Here is a 21,280-nt window from a genome sequence, read left to right on the forward strand (position 1 = left end):
ACATTAACTAAAACTGTTGAGAACATGACAGGTGATTATGCCCCATCTGTTTCATTATTCATGAATCGGGTGAGACCTTCTGACCTAAATCTATAATTATAATGTTTTGAAGAGCATGAAGCAAATTAAGGTTTTCCTTTGGTACAGAGTAAACCAGTCTTTCTTTCAGAACTATAGCGTCTGCAGTAGTTCTAACCCGAGTCATTATATGAAGATCACTTTACTGTTATTGCTGTCACTGTTTGGTGTAGATTAGCATGTGAGTACAAAAACCATGTGGATAGTATATACTGATTCATTGAATTTTATAGCCTGATTGTGACTAGTCTACTAAATCTAATGAGTACTGAACTGTAACATGTATTTTCTTAAGCAGGCCCACTTTCTAATTAAATTTCTTATACTTTCAGGTACAACTGGCATGGCTGGAGATGTTGCAGCCACTAAAATAATAGAGCTGTCAAAGAAGAACCGTGAGCTGACAGCTGAAATGGAAAGCGAAAAAGCCAAAGTGAAGCAACTGAGTAACAGAGTTAAACAACTGGAAAAAGAAGTAAGTATTTGCTAAAAAATACTGTGTGTGGGGGGCTTCTCAGAAGTAATGATCACCTTCAAACATGATATGAATGTTAGGGTAGATATATAGTTAGGTAAATAAAAGTCTTATTAGCAATGGGAGAATATTGTATTATGGGTATTTCATTAAGGGGTTGAGAATATAAGAAGCCATCTGGATTTAGGTGAAACTGCACATAATGTGATGCTGTCAAGCACCTGCAGATTAATGGCTGTACGCTCCTAAAATTCTGTAATGTATATACAGCAAGTAAATGGCAGCAGTATTTCCCCCTTTGGCCCTGCTTATTTAGCACAACAATAAGCAGGCAACATAGTGTGTGCAGGCAAACTTTCAAGACTACAGGTAGGAAAATCAGTGGGCGTGGGTAAAAAATAAAAATGTCAAAGCCACTGGAAAGTGGAGATAACATACTGGCATGAATATAAAATGTGGCTGCAAAGCATCCCCTGTTTGTTTAAGTCCAAACTCAGTGAGTAAAAACATTCCTAATTTTAGCTCAGTAGAAACAATTCATTAAAGACTGGAATATATGTTTAGTTGTTTGTAAAATCTGTAATGAAGTCTACAAAATGTTTCTTTTTAGTCTTATCACAGTATAATCACAGCATATACAACATTGCAAGTTAAACAGTGTTTTGTAAAGAAACACATTTATAACTGCAGTATTGCACCGAATAATATAATGGATGTATGTGTAAAAACCTGCACTATTGAAACTTAGTGCTAAATTATGCAGTATGTAATGTTTAGAACAGTGGAAGTAGTGAAGAAGCATATCCAATCAAAAGTATCATTTTGTAGGAAGCAGCTTTTGTTGAAAATGCTATTGAAATTTAGAACTTTCAATTGATAGGACCTAGTTATTCATTGTCATTCAAAGAAGAAAATGTGAACTCTGTTTGCAGGTGTAGTCTAGGGTGTGTTTTCTTAATAGTACAAGTGTATTATTATTTTGCATTTTAGTAGGAATTGTATTCCAGCTAACTGGCATAATCTTAGAAAGTTGTTTCAACAATTCCTATTTTGAATCTGGGCCTTTGTAGGTGAATGGTGTCGTAATAACCCCCCCCCCAAAAAAAAAAAAACAGTGAAACTTGTGTGAATTACTGCATATTAAAATGCTAGAAATACTAACAGTATCATCCAAGCACCGGGGAGAATCATTTCACCTCATAAGGTGGATCCACTGGGTCCTCCAACTATGGATCTATCCTATGCCCCCACTTTTTGGGTTTGCCTCTAATGAGGTATCATCCCGGCAGTATTGTCTTGTAGACTCCAAACCAGCTGTGATTCCACAGAGACAGCCCTCGAAGGATTCAGATGCCTCATCCTCGGAACCATCTAAAAAGAGGGCATTGTTGACTCAGCTAATGAGTATGTCACTTCAGACACTGATTCAGGTGACAAAGAAGGCTTCCCTCAATCCCAAGGATGTTTCCTTCAGTGAGATCATGGAGCTCATGGGACAGAGGAGATCCTGGCCATCTGAGCCCCTCTGTCAGGATGAAGCAGTGTTGTTTGTGGCCTACAGGATGATCCCTTCAACATTTTGGGTAGTCCCACCAGCTGATAAGATGGTAGTCTTAGCAATCAAGAAATCATGGCAGGAGCCCAACACATGTAACTCAGTCTTCAGGAAATTGGACAAGATACTTCGAACCTCTCCAAGGATAAACACTTTTGGACAGAGTCCCCCAATTGACTCTATTATTATTGTGACAACCACCAAAAGAGTTATCCGAAGACTTGTCTTCTGTCCATCTGCCCAATATGGAGTCCTGAGCTGTGGATAAACTAATGAAGCAAGCGTATGTTTCAGGGTCTTTCACAATTAGAGCTGTGAACTGTGCCTCTTATATGACCAGATTCCAGAGAAATCTTACTCCACAAACATTATCCATGTTGAAGAATCCAGTTACAGCAGAGTCACAGAAACAGCTCCAGGCTACTCTGCCTACAATGACAAACATTACCAGCCTGACCATGCGCTTTCTTCATAATGCAGCAGATGGATCATCAAAAGCAGCTGGAACTGGCATCACCATGAGTCATCACACTAGACTGCACTAATGTGATTTTGCAGGCACTGTTAAGGCATCATTCACTAATGCTCCATTTGAAGGTACCACATTACTTGGTAAAGCAGTGAAAGATGGGATACAGAAGAGTGAACAGGATGGCAAGACTCTCTGTGTGGTATGAGTTAAGTTTGAGACCTCTCAGTGCAACTTTTCCAGGAACCAAAAAGGGCTTGAACTCTCTGGTTTTGGAAGTCTCACCACCCATATGATTTCTCCTGACAGAGGTGGCTGTGGCAGATGTGGCCATTTCAATGGACACAAGCCCAGAGGTCGAGGAGGTCAGCAAAATCAGGGATTCAGAGAGCCCTTTCTGACCTCAGAACCCCTGACGGTTTGTTTGACTGCTCCACTCTGAAAGCATTCAGCGGACGTATACCCCTCTACCCTCACTTGTGGTTCACTATCACATGAGACAGATAGGTTAGAGGGATAATATCCAGAGACTGTCATGTTCAATTTTTGGAGCACCTACCATCACCTCTTAATTTGCCCAATGTCAACCAAATCAGGAAAAGTCAGCCATACCAGACATTATTTCCATCTTACAAAAAAGAGTCATCCAGAAGGTCCTGCCAAATCAGCAAGGATCAGGATTTTATTTGTGTTTCCTTTTGGCTATGAAAAAGACAAAGGACCTCTGGCCTATTTTGGACCTAAGTCTTTTAAATGAATACATCGAAAGGACCCTATTTTGAATGGTCATTGTGCAATCTATTCTTCTGTGTCTTCAGAAGAATGAGTGGATGAGCTTAATAGACTTACAGGACTCATACCTTCACATAAAGATGGAAAAGTAGACCAGGCAATTTTTGCACTTCCATGTGAGACCCATCACTTTCAATTCAGAGCCCTGCCATTTGGTTTCACCACACTCCCCAGGGTGTTCACCAAATGCAATGTGGTGGTAGCAGCTCATCTATGGTTACAGGAATTCAAAATCTTCCCACACCTAGATCACTAACTGCTGCTTCCAGAGGATCTTTCATTCAGATGAAAGAGAGAGTATCTGCTTCATTTCTGCACTTCATTGGGTATAACAGTGAATTTAACAAAATCCAATATGATCCTTACTCAATGAATATTTTTTCTGGCTTGTCTGTTGGACACAATGCTAACTCAAATTTTCCTTCCACAAGACAGAATTGCACTTTTCAAAATAGCAGTTTAAGCTCTTCTGTACATTGATCAACCTCTGGTGAGGTTAGTATTGAGAACCTTAGGATTAGTGGCAGTGACGATTCTTATGCTACCACATAATAATTCTACAGTGGTTACTATAATCTTACTATAATCTCAGTGGTCTCAAAAACACAATCCAGTGTCCTTTCTTGTCAGAATAACTCAGTCATTAGGAATCTTTTAGCGTGGTGGGTTCTTTCAACTTTGGTATCAGTAGGAAGACCTTTTCAGATTCCTCTTGCAGTAGCAACACTGACCATTGACCCATTTTCCCTCAGTTGTGGGGGGCATTACAAGGAAAGGATAGTCCAAGATTCATGGTCAAATTTGGAAGCTTGTCTTCACATAAATATCCTAGAGTTTAGGGAAGTCCTCCTAGTGTTACAGTAACTGTAGGTCTAGCTTCCTGTAGGGGTGATCAATATGCAGACCAACAGCATGACAGTAGTCTGGTAGATAAACAAGCAGGGGGAGCCAGATCATATCCACTCTGCCTAGAAGCCACAACAGTGTGGACAATGGTCTTTCACTATTTTCTGATTGCAAAACACATTCCTGGAAGGTTCAGTGATGTTGCAGGCAGGTTAAGCAGGAATCTCCTACTTCCTCGTGAGTTTTCCCTGAATCTAATGATAGCAAATTAAATTTGTTCATCGCTGGGATGAACCATGCTATGATCTGTTTGCAATCCCACAGAACAGTAAGGACAGTCAATACTTCATTGTTCTCCCTCACAAGGGGCAGAACTCCAGGGATGATATATCCAGCCATTGGCCTCCTGGGTTACTTTACACCTATCCACCCACTCCATTCATCACCAGTTTCAAACAGAAACATATTCAGTGCAAACCAATGGTGATGCTCATTGACCCATTCTGACCTAGAGGAATCTGGTTTCCCCCTCCTAAAACCTTACTTGAAGGAGCCTCTGTGACCCTTAGACCCGAGGCCAGATCTTATTTCTCACCCATCCAGAAGTCTTCACCAGATTTGTTCAATCTGAAATTAACCACTTTGTTTTTTCAGTTCCATTGATGACACTGGACCAGTCCCTTTCCTCTAACATGCTAAGCATTCTTTTAGCTTCTGAGAAATTGTCTAAGCAGAAGGTGCACCAAAGTAAGTGGAAAAGATTTGCCATATGGGTGAAATCTCATAACACAGATCCCTTTTCAAAATCGGTGCCATTGCATTTCTTGTCATCATTGTTTTCAGCTTCTTTACAATCACAATTCATCTGGTCCTTCATCCTTTCACATCGGGTTTCCTAGCCTCTAACAAGTTATGTAAAGCTTTCCTTAATGGGACATTCCAATTTGAGACCTCCTGTTAAAGACCCGGCTATTCCTAGGGATCTAAATTTTGTCTTAGAAGCCTTGTCTAGACCTTAATTTGAACCTGCTGTGACTGTAGATCTAAAATTTTTATCATGGAAAACTGTACTCTTAGTGACTGTCACTTCAGCCAGGAGGGTTTCTGAACTTCATGTCTTATCCTTCATCTGTCCTAACATCATTTTTCACAAGGACAGGGTTATCATTAGAACTAATCCTTCCTTTTTCCCAAAAATGTCTACAGGAACCAGTTACTCACAATCCTTGCATCTCCCAATTTTTTCCCAAACCATCAAAACAAAGGTGAACCCTTCCTGCATACCTAAGATATGTAAAGGCAAATGCACTTTTACCTCCACAAAACAGCACTCTTCAGGAAAGATGAGCAGTTTGTGATTAACAAATTGGGCAAAAAGTCTTTAATTTCTCTCTGCCTAGATGGCTGTCAGACTATATCTCTTTTATCTACACTTCTCAAGATAGATCCTTACCACCAAACCAAGGGCTCATTCCACTAGAGTTGTATCTACATCAGCAGCCTTTTTCAGGAAGTTGTCCTTGGATGAAATTTGCCAAGTAGCTACTTAGCCCTCAACCCATACATTCATCAAGCATTACAAGTTGGATCATATGTTCAGGGCCAAAGGATTCCTGTGCGACTTCCATCCTGAAAGGTCTCCTGTCTTAAGGCCACCGAGGATTTTAATAGCTGTGGATTCTGACCCATATATTTGATTGGACAGATTGAATGAATAGGATATGAAAGTTATGTACTTACTATAATGATAGATCCTATCATTCCAGTCTGTCCAATACAACAACCTACCCTCCTCCCCCACTGCCCTCCTCCCCCCTGCCATTATGGTATCTATGGATCTTCATCCTGATTGAAAGACAGTGCAAAACATAATAAAAGGCATCAAAACTTGATCTGAGTTATTCAGGGAGGAGCAGGTATTATGGGAAGAGTTAAGGAAGGGCTCAAGGCTGGAACACTAAATTGGTCAGACTGGATCCAAGCTGGGGCTTGAAGACCTATATGTTGTATCAGATGAACTGGAATGAAAGGCTCTATCTTTATGGTTAGTACATAACTTTGAATCTGATGTTGTCAATTTTCATTCATTCCTCAACCTATGGGTTCCGATTTGTCCTCGTTTGCTGTTCTACATCTTGTGGAAAGCACAAATTCTCTAGCTCCTCCCTTACCCACAATGCAGTAGTTCCCCTCCCTCTCCAAATCTCATTTGCCGCTGTCAAGAACAGACATGGTTGCTACAGCTCTCGAGCATAGTTTGTTTCAAAACAACAATAAGTACCTTTTTTCATTGTTATTACTCCTTTGTTTTTTTCTAGCCTTAATCCGCCCTTTACCTCATCTTACTTCTTAACAGTATTTCTTTATTACCTTCTTTGTTTCACTGTAAAAAGAAAAAAAAAACTTTCTGTTCCTATTTGCAGTTGCCATTGTTGGTATTCTTTTCTTTATCGCTTAGTGATATTTCTCCTTTACCATTGTTGGCAAATGTTTCTACCTTTCCTAACTTTTCTGTTATATATAAATTAAAAAAACTTTCCCTTTCTCTACTGTTTATTTTTTTGAGCTTATTAGTTACAACATGGCAGATAAACCTTTGGGGTTTAAAAAAATTTAATAAATGTGGGCATAATATTCCCCTATTTGGTGCCCATGCACTATGTTTGTATTTCTTAGGACCTGAGCATTTACAGGCTGATTGTACCATTTGTAAATTGTTTAATCCAAGAGCCCTTGTGGATTGGAAAACAAGTTAGTATTTAAGGGACTCTTGCCTTCAGCCTTTGGAGAATCACTTTTGGGATTTCATCCTTAAAAGTCGGACAAAAAAGACTTTAACAAGAGACATTCAAAGCATGCTGGCTCATCTCACTCTTACTCGGATCTGACCTCAGAGCCAAGAAAAAAGATTAAAAAGTCTTCAGATCCATCACTGTACAAGTTGTCAGATCCTACAGCCACTGACCCCAGGTCCTTTTCTTTGGATCCAACTCTGTCAGAGCTGAAATCATTGCCTAGGACCTAATATGCTTCATCACTGGGTCCAGTACCATCTCAACTGCCATCCACCTTCCTTGAAAGGCATCAGTCTCCCTCTATTGCTTCTCCCTGGTTATCAAGAAGTCTTACAGAAGCAGATATGGATAGAATGATGAGGAAGTTTCTGTTGACACAAATTCAGATGGGAGTTCTCCTGGCTCTGACCCCATCAGGTCTGGAGGCCTTGACTCATATGACTCCAAATATTGCTGCTCCTACTCTGATCCTTCCTTCCTTTCATTTTGGAGCCCTTGTATCCAAGTATCTGGATGCCTACAACTTCATGTCTGTACCCTTATCTTCGAATCTGAAGTAACCTTTGAGTGTACCAATTCTGAGCGTATCGGAGTTGGAGACCTCTCAAAGTTGAAGCTTCATTGTCAGGTCCAAGGGGTTAGGATCAACTCTGAAATTGTCAGAGACATCTCTTCCTCTTGAAGCCTCAGCATTTTATAGCTTGGCTCCACCTCCTGAATCGGGAGCAGTGTCTTTGAGTCGGAGGGATCATTGGTCCAGAAGCTTGCCTTCTTAGCTGCAATAGTTTCTTTCTCCCTGGAGAGGTCTGCCTTCAAGATGGTAGAAAGAGTGTTCTCATCTAGAGATCAGATCCCCCTTGGATCTCCCGTTTGGTTCTCAGAGGTCTTTGTGCTGTGAGCCTCCGTATTCTACTCCACAGGGGCAGCCAGACTAAAGTCTCCAGATGACCCCACAGGGCATAGTTACCTCTTCTGATACTTCTTTGGAGCATCCCACCAAAGAAGTCCCTAGGAAGAGAAAGTGCAAGAGGAGGCAGTTGGGCTCCCCCAGGAGTCAGTCACAGAAGATATGGATTTTGATGAGGGAGAAGGGTCCCCAAGATCTCCACTCAATGACGTCTCCTTTGGAGACATTTTAGAAATCCTGAAACAATGGGATGGTTGGTCCTCTCACAACCCTTCTCAAGAGGAATCAGTATTTCTGGAGGCTCATGGGTAACTCCACCCACTGATGAGCTCATTGATTTGATCTCTCAGCAGGTTTGGAAGGAACTAGATTCTGTGGAGCTGATCCCCCAGAGACTAAATAGGATTCTGGTACCACCTAGCAGAAGGGAATTCTGGAGCAAAGGAGTACTGGTAGAAGCCATGGTAATGGCAGCGGCCACCAAAAAAGAACTCACATAACAGAGTTCTTCTGTTCATCCTCTTAACAGGAAGTCTAGGACAATGAACAGATTTGGGAACCAAGTGTATGCATCAGCGACCTTTGCATTCAGGTCCCTGAACTTCTTGGCGCACTTCACAAGATTACAGAGGGATTTGATCAAGCAGCTCTCAAAAACCCTCTCAGGGATTAGTACTGCTGAAACAGACACTAATATTGCTCTACAGTTAGCCACCCTTCAGTCCATCTCAAATTCATCTATGCGGCTCATTTCACATGCAGCTGAAGGAGCCTCAAGAGTGGTAGATTCAGTTGTAGCCATTAGAGGGCATGCCTGGATGTGTCTGTGTGATTGTGTGGAGCCCTTTAAGTCATCCTTTTTCAATGCTCCTTTTGACAGAAGTTTGCTGTTTGGCCCCAAGGTTAAGGACACACTCTCCAGGTGAGAAAAAGATGGAAAGACCTTATCTGCTGTTGGTGTACATTTTTCGACTCCTTATAGTGTACATTTTTTGACTCCTCAAAAAGCCTGTTCCTGGAATTAGTGAGGTGGTCAAAAGATGTGGTTTAGGAAGCACCAGGGTCCTTTCCATGACACATGTGGATAAAGTTCTCCCTGAGACAGAGGAGGGAATTCCAACAGAAGATGCCACCCACTTAGCAGGGGAGGCCCACAGTACTAGGGGTCTAGATATTCTTTCTCTGACAGGCCCTATCAGCGTTCCTGAAATGAGGCCAGATTGCCCACCTCTAAAGGCAGTCAGGAGTCATTTATCCCTGCACCAGAGAGCCTGGCTAGATTTAAAAAAAGATACTTGAGTGCAGAGGATCATTACTAGAGGTTATATTATTCCCTTTTCCCATCCACCGCTGTTACAAAACAGAATTCTGACATTACACCTAGTCAGAGGAAAGCAGCTGCTTCAGAAATATAAAAGCTCTTAGAAAAATTAGTCATCCAAGAGGTCACCCCCAAACCAGAAAGAATACAGTACTTACTCAAAATTCTTTTTTTAGTGTCAAAGAAAACAGGGGACTGGAGACCGGTCATGGATCTCCATGTTCTGAGCAACTCAATTCAGTGGACCAAGTTCTGTTTGGTCATGGTTCAGTCCATTTTCCCTTTCCTACACAAGATGAGTGGATGTGTTCTATACATCTCCAGGATGCATACTATTCCATAAAAATGAACAGATTGTCCAGGAGATACCTACGCTTCTGGCTGGGAGCCAGTCACTATCAGTTCAGAGCACTGCCTTTTAGTCTCACGACAGCCCCCAGGGTGTTTACCAAATGCATGGTAGAGGTAGCAGCCCATTCTGAGTGTTTCCATATGTAGATGACTGGCTCCTTACTGCCTTGACCAAGCATATACTAATAACAGCTTGAGACTATGTACTCCAGACTTGTTACAATCTGGGCATCACAATCAATCACAAGAAATCTCATCTTCAACCTTCTCCATCTCTAGAATTCATAGGAGCAAACTTCAACACAACAGGACAGCCGCTGTGGTGCAGCGGTTAGCGTTGTCACCTCACAGCAAGAGGTTCTCTGGTTTGATCCTCGGCTGGGGTGCCTTCTGTGTGGAGTCTGCATGTCGTCCTTGTGGTCGCGTGGGTTTCCTCTGGGTGCTCCGGTTTCCTCCCACATCCCAAAGACATGCTGTAGGTGGATTGGACACTCTAAATTGGTCCTAGGTGTGAGTGCATGTGTGTGTGTGTGTGTGTGTGTGTGTGTGTGTGTGTGTGTGTGTGTGTGTGTGTGTGTGTGTGTGTGTGTGTGTGTGTGTGCCTTCTGTGGAAGGCTGGGCGCTGGGATGGCAGCTTGACACCGTAAAACTTCACTGCCAATCATAAGTGGACAGATGATCTGCTGTGGCGACCCCTAACCAGGAAAAGCCAAAAGAAGAAGAAGAAGAATATGAAGAAGAAGATCAATGATACCTTCTCTGCCCTTGCCAAGGGTTCAAGTCGGCAGAATAATTCAGAGTTTATTCAAACTAGCCAATCAAGTATTACAAACTCTAGGGTCCATAACAGCAGTGATAGTTGTGCTTCCATTAGTGAGGTACCACATGAGAATTCTACAATGGATATTAGGAACCCAGTGGTTCATCCTGCATCAAGCCTTGTCCACCAAGATCAGTATAACTCCAGCCTGCACACTGTACCTTCAGTGGTGGATTCAATCAGATCAAATATTACAAGGTCATCCATTCATCCTCCCTCAGTCCAAGGCCATAGTGACTACGGACGCTTCCCAGGTTGGGTGGGGGGCATTTCTTGGGGAAGACTGCTCAAGGCAGTTGGTCCCCCAAAAAGGCCAGTTTGCATATCAATGTGCTGGAAATAAGAGCAGTACTCCTAGCATTGCAGGTGTTCCAAGACTGTCTCCCTTCTGGAACTATTGCAATTCAAATGGACAATATGTTGATTGTATGGTACATGAACAAACCGGGAGGGACAAGGTCTTACCCCTTGTGTTGAAAAGCCCTGAGAGTGTGGCAATGGGTGATATCTTCAAATCAAATTCTGAAAGCAGTGTATATACTGGGGAAATCCAACATGACAGCAGACAAGTTGAGCAGGTCCATTTTATTACAGTACCTCCTGAGTGGTCTCTCAACACAAAAGAGACAGAATTGATTTTCCACCAATGGGGCCAGCCATACTGTAACCTTTTTGCATCCCCCCATGAACAACAAGTGCAGCCGGTTCTTTGCCCTAATTGCTCCACTGGGTGAGTCACCGAGACTCTCTCCTTCATGATTGGCCCCTGGGTCTCCTCTATGCTTATCCCCCAACTCCCTTAATCCCCAAAGTCCTACAGAAAGCTTCTCATTTAAAGAACAAATTAATCCTCATTGTCCCTTATTGGCCTTGACAAATCTGATTTCCCTTTCTTTGGCCTCATCTAGTCTTCCAGCCTTGGATTTGGATCCATTTCCAGATCTTCTGTCTCATCTGACAAACATGACTCACCTGGACATCATAGGCCTCAAGTTAACAGCATAGTTTCTTCAATTCCATTGATAGCCAGACAACCAGTACTCTCATCCCCAGTATGCTACATTCTTTTATCTTCCCACAAGGCTTATACCAGGAAAATTTACAAGAGCAAATGGAAAAGATTTGTCCTTTAGGCACAACAATATGACACAGATCCTTTTTCAGCATTGTCGTTTTTTTTTTTTATATTTAACATTTGTTAACCATGAAAGTCTGACTTGGAACAAAGCCAAATCTGAAGTAGTTAACTTCATTTGCTCTGCAACCTGTGGGTATCGGATCCGAGTCGGATCCGAGACGGCAGCTTTCCAAGCTAATAGATTTGAGCTCCAAGCTCCTCCCTCTACCCATAATGCCCTGCCATCTCTCTCTAACCCTCAGATCTCATTTGCCATGGCTTCCACAAGCTTCTCTAGAATGAGCTCCGAGCAATAGTACTGTAAGTCAGTCTTTAAAAACATCTTTTCTGTCAGATTTTTCCTTTTCTTGGTGTGTGTGAACTCCCCCTATATTTTGTAGTCTTTGTTGGGTAGTTCTCTTGAATTTTAGTTAAGTTAGTTTTATTCCACTCCCCCCTCTGCGTGTGTGAAGCTGTGTGCTTGTGGGCCTACTTTTCTTTATTCTTTTACAATGGCTGAAGGCCCTAAAGCCATTTTCTCAAAATGTATCGAGTGTGGCCATAAGCTGTCTCCAGCAGATGGTCACACTCGGTGTGTCCTTTGCCTGGGGGTTGACCACCTTTCTTTGGGCTGTACCATCTGTGCAGCCTTCAACCCCAGGGCTTTGAAGGATAGGAGGTCGAAGCTCATTCTGGCGGGCCTTTTGCCCCCAGACTCTGCCTCTTCCACCTCGGTGGCGCCGGCCGCAGCTGCGGCTGCCCCACCTGTCACTCCTGATCCCCTGTCTGGGACTCACCCTCCCACCTTGGCCCAGGAGGAAAGGGAAAGCAGAAAAAAAGAGAGAAAAGATAGAGAAAGAGAGGAGAGGCACCAGAGTCATAAAAGGCGGTCCGAATCCACCTCTTCGGCACCGCCGTCTGAAAAGCTCGCCTCTCCCCTTAAGGTCTCCGGGCCTTCCCCCTCTCGGCTCCGTTCTCCATGATTCTCCCTGGAGCCGGAAGAGGAGACCCGATCGCCTTCGAGGTCATCCAGGCGGCCTTCCCGGCCGGCTTCAGTGGCCTCATCTAGATCCACCAGAAGCTTGTCAGACACTGATATGGACCGGATGATGCGTCGATTTCTTCAGGCCCAGATGCAGATGGGAGTGCTCTTGCCTCCCCCTGCTAGGGGGAGCTCAACACCTTTTTTCGCCCCCATCACTCCTTCTCCGACCCGCTTTCGGGGCTTGGAGCTATTGGATCTGACTAGCTTCGGAGCCAGGGTAGGGTCGGCATCGACAGTGCTTCCTACTTCGGCGCCGACTGTACCCTCGAGTCTGTCGGATCAATTTTTGGATCCGAGCTCTTGGGGCCGTGAGCTGAACGTCGGGTCTGAGAGGGCCAGTGGACCTTCGGCTCTGTCAAGGTCGGGGCACACTACCCTTTCGGATCCAGTCGGGTCACCTTCGACGCCGATCCACATGTCGGATCCGAGGGGAATGCTTTTGGATCCAAGGGAAAGCAGTTTCCCCTTGGCATTTGACATTGTGGAGAGGGTCCTCTCGAGGGATTCGAGGCCCCAGGCTCTTGCTTCGGATCCACCCACCATTCCCACTCATACGGGCCTGTCCTCCATCATCCGGCCCCAGGGATGGCCTGCGCCTACGTCCCAGATTGTTCCCATAGGGGAACAGGACATCGTTGGTGAGGCCTCTTTGGACAGCCCCCCCAGAGGATGTCCCTCACAAATGGAAGTGCAAGAGGAGGCACTTGGACTTACCCGAGTCCCTCATAGAGGACACGGACTTGGGGGAAGGGGAAGGTTCCCCAAGGTCACCCCCCGAAGACGTCTCCTTCGGAGACATCATGGAAATGTTACGCATTAGAGGGGGGGAGGTCTGCCCAAAAGCCTTCCTCGGATGAGTCTGTGTTTCTGGAGGCATTTGACGCAGGCCCATCTACCTCTTGGGTGTCCCCTCCCACCGATCCCCTGGTAGACATCATTACTACCAGGGCATGGAAGGAACCGGACACTGTTGAACCAATTCCTAAAAGACTGGACAGGATCCTCAGCCCTCCCATGGACAGGACAGTTTGGAGCAAGGGTGCTCCAGTGGATGCCATGGTGGTGGTGGCTGCCACTAAAAAGGAATTAGCACAGGAGAGTTCCTCGGTGCATCCTCCAGACAAGGAGTCTTGGATAATGGACTGTTTGGGAAAGCGGATATTTTCTTCAGTGACCTTCTCTGTAAGGTCACTGAATTATATGGCACATGTGATTAGACTGCAGCGAGACCTGATTAAAGAGTACGCTGCGTAACCCCCAGAGTCCATGTCGGCCGAGGACAAGCGTACCTTCTCGGCTCGAATGGCCACTCTCAAGTCAATCACCAACATGTCTATGCGGCTCCTTTCCCATGCTACAGAGGGAGCGGCTAGAGCTAGCGGAACAGGCGTCGTCTTACGTAGACAAGCCTGGCTCCATCTCTGCGACTTTGCGGAACCCTTCAAGGCATCCTTCGTGAATGCCCCCTTCGACGGTTCCACACCTTGGGAAGAAAGGAGGGATTAGTCCTGAGGGAGACCCTGTCTTTATGAAAAATGATATAGGGAGGTTTACTGCGAAGAGCATGAAGCTCTGATATTCTTCTCGCAGAAGTAATGGCAATCAGAAAAGCCATTTTCCATGATACATATTTCAAATCGACTGAAGCCACGGGCTCAAAGGGGGGCCCAGTCAGAGCTTGAAGAACTAGGGTAAGATCCCATGGGGGGACTGGATCTTTAACTGGTGGTCTTAACAAAAAAGTTCCTTTCAAGAAAGCCTTGCATATTTTGGAGGATGCTAGCTAGGTTATGGAATTCCTTATTGTCTTTGGCAAACTCGATCTGAGGGTTAGAGGGAGATGGCAGGGCAATATGGGTAGGGGTAGGGGCTTGGAGCTTGGATCTATTAGCTTGGAAAGCTGCCGGCTCGGATCTGAGTCGGATCCGATACCCACAGGTTGCAGACAAATGAAGTTACCTACTCAGATGGAACGTTATGGTGAGTACATAACTTCTTTTTTTCAGCAGAGGCCAGATGCATGTCTTTTGTAATATGGGAGTTAACTGGAACACCCCGAGGAAACACACATGAATGCAGGGAGGACATACAGACTCCACACAGAAGGCACCCAGCCAAGATTCAAACCAGAGAACCTCTTGCTGTGAGGCGATAATGCTACCACTGCACCAACATAAGATCCTGGAATTCCTGACTTTCATTTTCAGTCAGGGGTCTAGTCCTTCTATCTTTAAGGTTCTCTAGCTTCTTCACGTTTTTGTAAAGCTTTTATAAAAGGAGCCTTTTTACTGAAGCCCCCCCCATCAAGGACCCTACTCCACCTTGGAACCTTACCATAATGTTACAGGTCCTAACTCAGGCACCTTTTGAACTTGCAGTGAGATGTGAGCTACGATATCTGACTTGGAAAACAATTTTTGTAATAGCTGTAACATCAGCTAGAAGAGTATCAGAGCTGCAAGCCTTATCTTCTAAGCCTCCCTAGTTAGGCTTTCACAAGGATAGAGAGTCTAAGAACCAACCCTTCCTTCCTGAGCTGGTGTTAGGCTCTAACATTAATCAAGCCATTAATCTCCCTGTATTCTTCCCAAATTTCTCAAACAAAGACAAATACATGCTGCACTTATTGGATGTACATAGACAATTATGTTTCTATTTGCACAAATGTGGCAAATTTAGAAAATCTGACCAGCTATTTATATCAATTTCAGACACCAGATTGGGTCAACCAGTCTCAAATGTAACTTTATCAAGTTGGGTGACTGATTGTATCTTCTTTGTCTATGGCAAGCTAGGTTTGGTTCTTCCAAAACCATTGAGGGTCATGCTGCTCAACACTAGAAGTCTAAATCTCAAAATGCTCTCACTCGAAGCACTCCTTAAAATGGAGAATATTGACATTTATGCTGTAACAAAGACTTGGTTCAAGGCCGCAGAAAGCACCCCTGCACTACCAGGCTATACCTGATTCCACATCTTTCAGACCCAGAACTTGGACTGAAGCTCCAAATGCGGTGGTGTTTCCATATTCATAAAGGATGCGCACACCTCCAGAGTGGTAGCCCAACATAACACATCAGAGATACTTCAGGTGCATCTAACATTGGGTAAGACAGCGATTCAGGTTGTAGCCTGCTATAGGTCCCCAACCATGACCCAAGACTCACACTCCATGTTCCTAAGCACCCTGGAGAATATTAGGATCCAACCTAACACTCTCATACTGGGCGACTTCAACTACCCCTCCATTAACTGGGAAAATTACTCATGTACCAATACACTTGCCCGTTTTCTGGAATTCATTAATTCTAATACCCTGGACCAGCTCGTTCTTACCCCCACTAGAGGTAGCAACATCCTTGACCTGGTCATTACTAACATGGGCGACCATTGCTCTATACCAATAGTCAACTCCTCGCTGGTTAGATCTGACCACAAACTAATCACCTTGGAAATCCACATCTCTCCCACCAACCCCCTTCCCCCACAGCAAAGGTAACCACCATGAAAAACTTCACCAAAGCTAACTTTGGCTCCTAAAAACAGGTGGCTAACTTCACGGCACCCATGCAGTTGGAGAACAGCTGCATGACCGCCGAATCATACACTAATGCCCTGTATGAACACGTACACAAATGCATGGATCTCACCATACCCAATAGAACCAAGACGCTCTCCTCCAAAAAAAGGAAGCCAATCTAGTGGTCCTCTGCCATAAACAAACTCTACAACAGAAGGAGGAAACTGATGTGAAATAAGGTGAAGTCCTAATATTGGAAAAACTCCCTTATCAGCTTCAACAAAAAGTTGTGATCCCTCATCAAATCCTCTAAAGCTAGCTATGAAAACAGAATTGCAGCAGATAGTAAAGAAAACCACAAGGCCTTCTATAGTTATATAAAGGATCTCCACGGCAATACCCAGATTTGCTCGGAGATGTTGCACAATGGAACCTCCTATACCGAGCCAACAGATATTGCCAATATACTGGCTGACAGACCCCCCCCCCCCAAGGACCAATCACAATACCAGTAGATTGCCAGGCACCCAGTATTACTGCTGCACAGGTTAAAACAGCACTGTCCAAGACCAAGAATACAGCTTCTATGGGACCTGACAGTATCCCTGGCTGTGTTCTACATGAACTACAGAGTGAACTGGCACCTCACCTGTGTGCCCTGTTCAATCACAGCCTCACCTCAGGCTTTGTCCCTACCAAATGGCGCACTACTACAGTTATTCTCTCCACAAAGGAGGGGTGACTACAGACCCTGGGAACTATTGCCCCATTAGCCCGACAAGTCTGATATGCAAAGCTGTGGAACGCATCATCATGGACCTAATAAACAAGGATATAGGGAATCTCCAAACTCTAGATCCTACACAGTTTGGTTTTGTGAAGGGTAGATCATGCCTGCTCAACCTGGTCGACTTCTTTGAGTCTGTCACCAGAGCTGTGGATGAAGGCAAGGTGATTCATACAGCCTACCTTGATCTGGCTAAGGCCTTTGATACCATTCCCCACTCAGGAATCATAGAAAAACTCACTAAGCTAGGCATCAACCCCTATATCACTAGGTAGGTTGCAAACTGGCTCACAGATAGAACCCACAGTGTGAAAGTAGCTGAGTCCAAGTTAGACTGCTGACCAGTCACGAGTGGATTCCCACAGGGTTCAGTCCTGGGTTCCCTCCTGTTTGGTATCTACTTCTATGACGTCTGGGCCAAACGAATGGAATCTGGCTGACAAAGTTCGCAGACGATTGCAAGTTGGGAGCCATAATTAACTCCCCAAGTGATGTTGACATCCTACAGAAAGGCCTCACTGAGACCAATGACTGGTGTCAGAACCATGGCCTTAAGCTCAATGCCAAAACATGTGTCATCATCCCCTTTGGGAAAAACTGGTTCCCATGAATTATCACATTGATGGTAGACCACTGAACACAGAAGGCATCATAAGAGATCTGGGAACACCAGCTGACAGAGACCTCTCTTTTGACCACCACATTGCCTCTGTGGTCAGAAAGTCCTTCTATGTGGCACATCTCATTACTAAGGGTTTTGCATCCAGGAAGAAAGAGGTCATTGTCTCCCTCTACTCTTCCCTCATTAGGCCACTCATCGAGTAAAATGCCTCATTTGGCATGTACCTCACTAGACACCTGCAACAACTGGAGAGGCTGCAAAATACCTCACAAAGAGGATCCCAGGCCTTAAATACTTGTCCTATATGGACAGACTCAAAAAACTCCAACTATTCTCTGTCTCATATCGCCTACTTAGAGGCGATCTCTGCTTGACTTACAAAGCCATGTCTGACCCAGCTCTGTTAGAAATGCTACATCTAATGAAATCCCAATCCCTCCACACTACATGCTCCAGAGACCACAACCTCATTACCACAATCAACAGAAGAAGCTGGAGGGATAGGTTCATAACCCAGAGACTACCCATGCTATGGAACAGACTTCCCATACATATCAAGCAGAGCACCTCACTAGCCCTCTTCAAGAGAAATCTTGATGAGTGGATGGGAAATAGAAAATTCACCCCAGTGATAACTCCAGTGGCTCTACTCGACAGAGGTACTGGAAACTAAGGTCGGGTGGCACTATGCCAGGATACTCCTATGAGCTAGGCTTGTAAAGGCTCCAGGGCCATTAGCCTAGTACACACCTATGAACCTATGAAAGCCCACTCAACTAGGTTCATGTCAACTTCATTAGCCTTCTTGTCTAGAACTTCCATGGATGATACTTGTGCAACTGTGACTTGGGCTAATCCACATACTTTTATTACTCATTATAAATTGGATCTGGTCTCTAGGGGAAGAGCAGCCTTATAGGTTTATAGGTTCATAGGTTGGTACTAGACTATTAGCCCTAGGGCCTATACAAGCCTAGCCATAACAATTCCCTGGCTATTTCTTCCCACAATATTCACTTCCCTGGACCCCTGTCTAGCAGGGCAACTGACATGATCCCTGGGGTAAATTTCCTATCTCCCATCCAGTCGTAAAGGTTCCTTTTGAAGAGGGCCAAGGAGGTGCTCTGCTTGACATGTATGGGAAGATTATGCCAGAGTATGGGGAGTCTCTGGGTCAGGAACCTATCCCTCCAGCATGTTTTGTTCATTGTGATGACAAGGTTTAGGTCCCTGGAGTGTGTGGCTCTGACAGATTGGAATTGCTTTAAGTGTAGCATGTCCAACAGCTCTGGGTTTGACATGGCCTTGTATGCTAAGCAGAGATCACCTCTGAGTAGACGATATGTGACAGAGTGTAGCTGGAGTTTTTTTAGTCAGTCAGCATAGGGCATCTGCTTTAGGCCTGTGATTCTTTTAGTGAGGTGTTTCTGCAGCCTTTCCAGTTGTTGCAGATGTCTTGTGAGGTACATACCAAACAGGGCATTATACTCTATGATGGGTCTAATGAGGGATGAGTACAGTGGGACAATGACCTCCCTTTTTCTGGATGAAAAGCCCTTAGTGATGAGGTGTGCCACATAGAAGGATTTCCTGACTGTTGTGGCAATGTGGTTATCGAAGGTGAGACCACTGTTCACCTGTGTGCCTAAGTCTCTTATCTCACTTTTGGTGTTTAGTGTACTGCCACCAATGTGGTAATTCATGGGTACATGTTTTTTCCCAAAGGGGTTAACTATACACTTCTTTGCACTGAGCTTGAGCCCATGGCTCTGGCACCAAGCATCTGTTTCTGTGAGGCCCTTTTGTAGAATATCCACATCATTTAGGGATTCAATAATGGCTCCCAGTTTGCAGTCATCTGCGAACTTTGTTGGCCAGAGTCCCTTAGTGTTGGCATGTACTTCAGAGAAGTAGATGCCAAACAAGAGCGGTCCCAGGACTGAACCCTGAGGTACTCCACTTGTCACTTGTCTGGAGCTGGATTTGGAGTCGGCTACTTTTACAGTGTGGGTTCTGTCAGTAAGCCAGTTGGCAACCCATCAAGCGATGTATGGATTTATGCCCAGCTTAGTAAGTTTATCTATGATTCCAGAGTGGGGGATGGTGTCGAAGGCCTTGGCAAGGTCCAGATAGGCTGTGTGGACTGCCTTACCCTCGTCCACGGCTCTGGAGACTGATTCAAAGAAGTCAATCAGGTTCAGGAGACATGATCGGCCCTTCACAAACCCAAACTGGGTGGGGTCCAGTGTTTGAAGGTTGCCAATGTCTTTGTTTATAAGTTCCATGATAGTACGTTCCATGGTCTTGCAGATCAGGTCATCAGACTGATGGGGTGGTGGTTCCCAGGAACCAAGTTGGATCCCCCCTTGTGGAGAGTTTAGCTCTACAGTTCTCAGGACTATCCTTCCTTAGAGTCCACCCAAAATTCAGGTATCTGTGGACTCTGTCCCATAGCTTGAGGAATGAATGAAAATCGACAACATCAGGTAAAGAAGTTATGCACTCACCATAATGTTCCATCTGTATTGTCTATTTTCATTCTTCCTCAACTCCCCTTCTTTCAGCCCCCTACCATTTTTCTGTGATTACTTCTGGTAAACTGGGAGAGTGTTTTAGGAATCAAGTTTCTTTTTCCTTGAGTTCCAGAAAGTGATTTTCATATTATTTGAAATATAGTAATGTTTTATTATACAAAGCTGCAAACAAGATCTGGAGAGGGAGGGGAACTACTGTATTATGGGCATAGCCAGCCTTAGGCATAGGCCAACTAGGCAGCTGCTTAGGGCGCCACTCGAGTAGGGGCACTTTTCTAGTATTTATTTGGTGTAGGTAGACCAGGATGGGGGCACCAGGTGGTATGGTGGGGGCTCCGTGGAGCCCTTTTGCCTAGGGTACCAGTTGACTTAAGGCCGCTCCTGATTATGGGTAAGGGAGGAGCATGAGAGTTTGTGTTTTTTATGAGCTGTAGAAAAAAGGCCAAGATGGATCTGAGGATCAGTTCCAAACTCATAGGTTGAGGAAGAATGTAAATGGACAACACAGATGGAACGTTATGGTGAGTACATAACTTCTTGTTTTCCTCAGTTTCTGAGGGTTCTTTGATGATGACAAAAGGGATCAGGAAAGGGCCTCTTATATTATTTCTACCCAGGTACCTGTTTCTCATTCTTGAGGAAAGTGTTTTGTCAGAATCTCCTATGGATAAATTCTCTTTTTCTTAAACTATTTCTAAAAAGAATACAATGTTTCAGTGGGAGCAGTCTGATATTTCACCTTCTTGAAGAAATACTATGATTTATTACACGTTGAATTTCCAAAGCCTTCTTCTATTCCTTTGCTTTTGACAGCTCTGGGGGATGTTTTTGATATTTCTTATAGTCAATTTGCAAGCCTTAAGAAGGTAGACAGAGGTGATAAATTTCCTCAGTCTTACAAATGTTAGATCTGAAGTTGTTAATCTTCTTCCTATTCATCACTGATGGGTTTGGTTCCGAACCCTCGGAACCGAGTCGGTCTTATACCAAGCTTGAGTCCACCAAAAACTCTTGAACTAAACTGCTACCAACAATGCCCTTCACTCAGTTACCTCAGGTCTCTTCTGCCGCGCAGCCATATAGCAACGTTTCACTGAGCTCTCCAGCTAAATGATTTATCTTTATAAATTTACAAGTTTTTGTGGAATTTTTTTCTTGTTACTTGATAGTTATTTGGTATCTTTCTACACTCAGCTTTACCCACAGGTATTCATTTCGTACCATTGTTGGTATTGGTCTTTCTACC

At 44.3% G+C, this 21,280-nt stretch overlaps 1 protein-coding gene across 1 annotated transcript in view; it reads left to right on the forward strand.

The window, feature by feature from the left end:
• The window catches only part of CCDC13 (coiled-coil domain containing 13), a 977,767-nt gene that overhangs the window by 110,939 nt on the left and 845,548 nt on the right, over positions 1-21,280 (forward strand). The window contains exon 4 of the mRNA XM_044066042.1: positions 411-553. Coding sequence (XP_043921977.1) covers positions 411-553 — 143 coding nt within the window. The remainder of the gene's footprint in view (positions 1-410; positions 554-21,280) is intronic.

Source organism: Protopterus annectens, chromosome 3.part0, assembly GCF_019279795.1.
Source record: "Protopterus annectens isolate FY-2018-M chromosome 3.part0, PAN1.0, whole genome shotgun sequence".
Taxonomy (NCBI): domain Eukaryota; kingdom Metazoa; phylum Chordata; order Ceratodontiformes; family Protopteridae; genus Protopterus; species Protopterus annectens.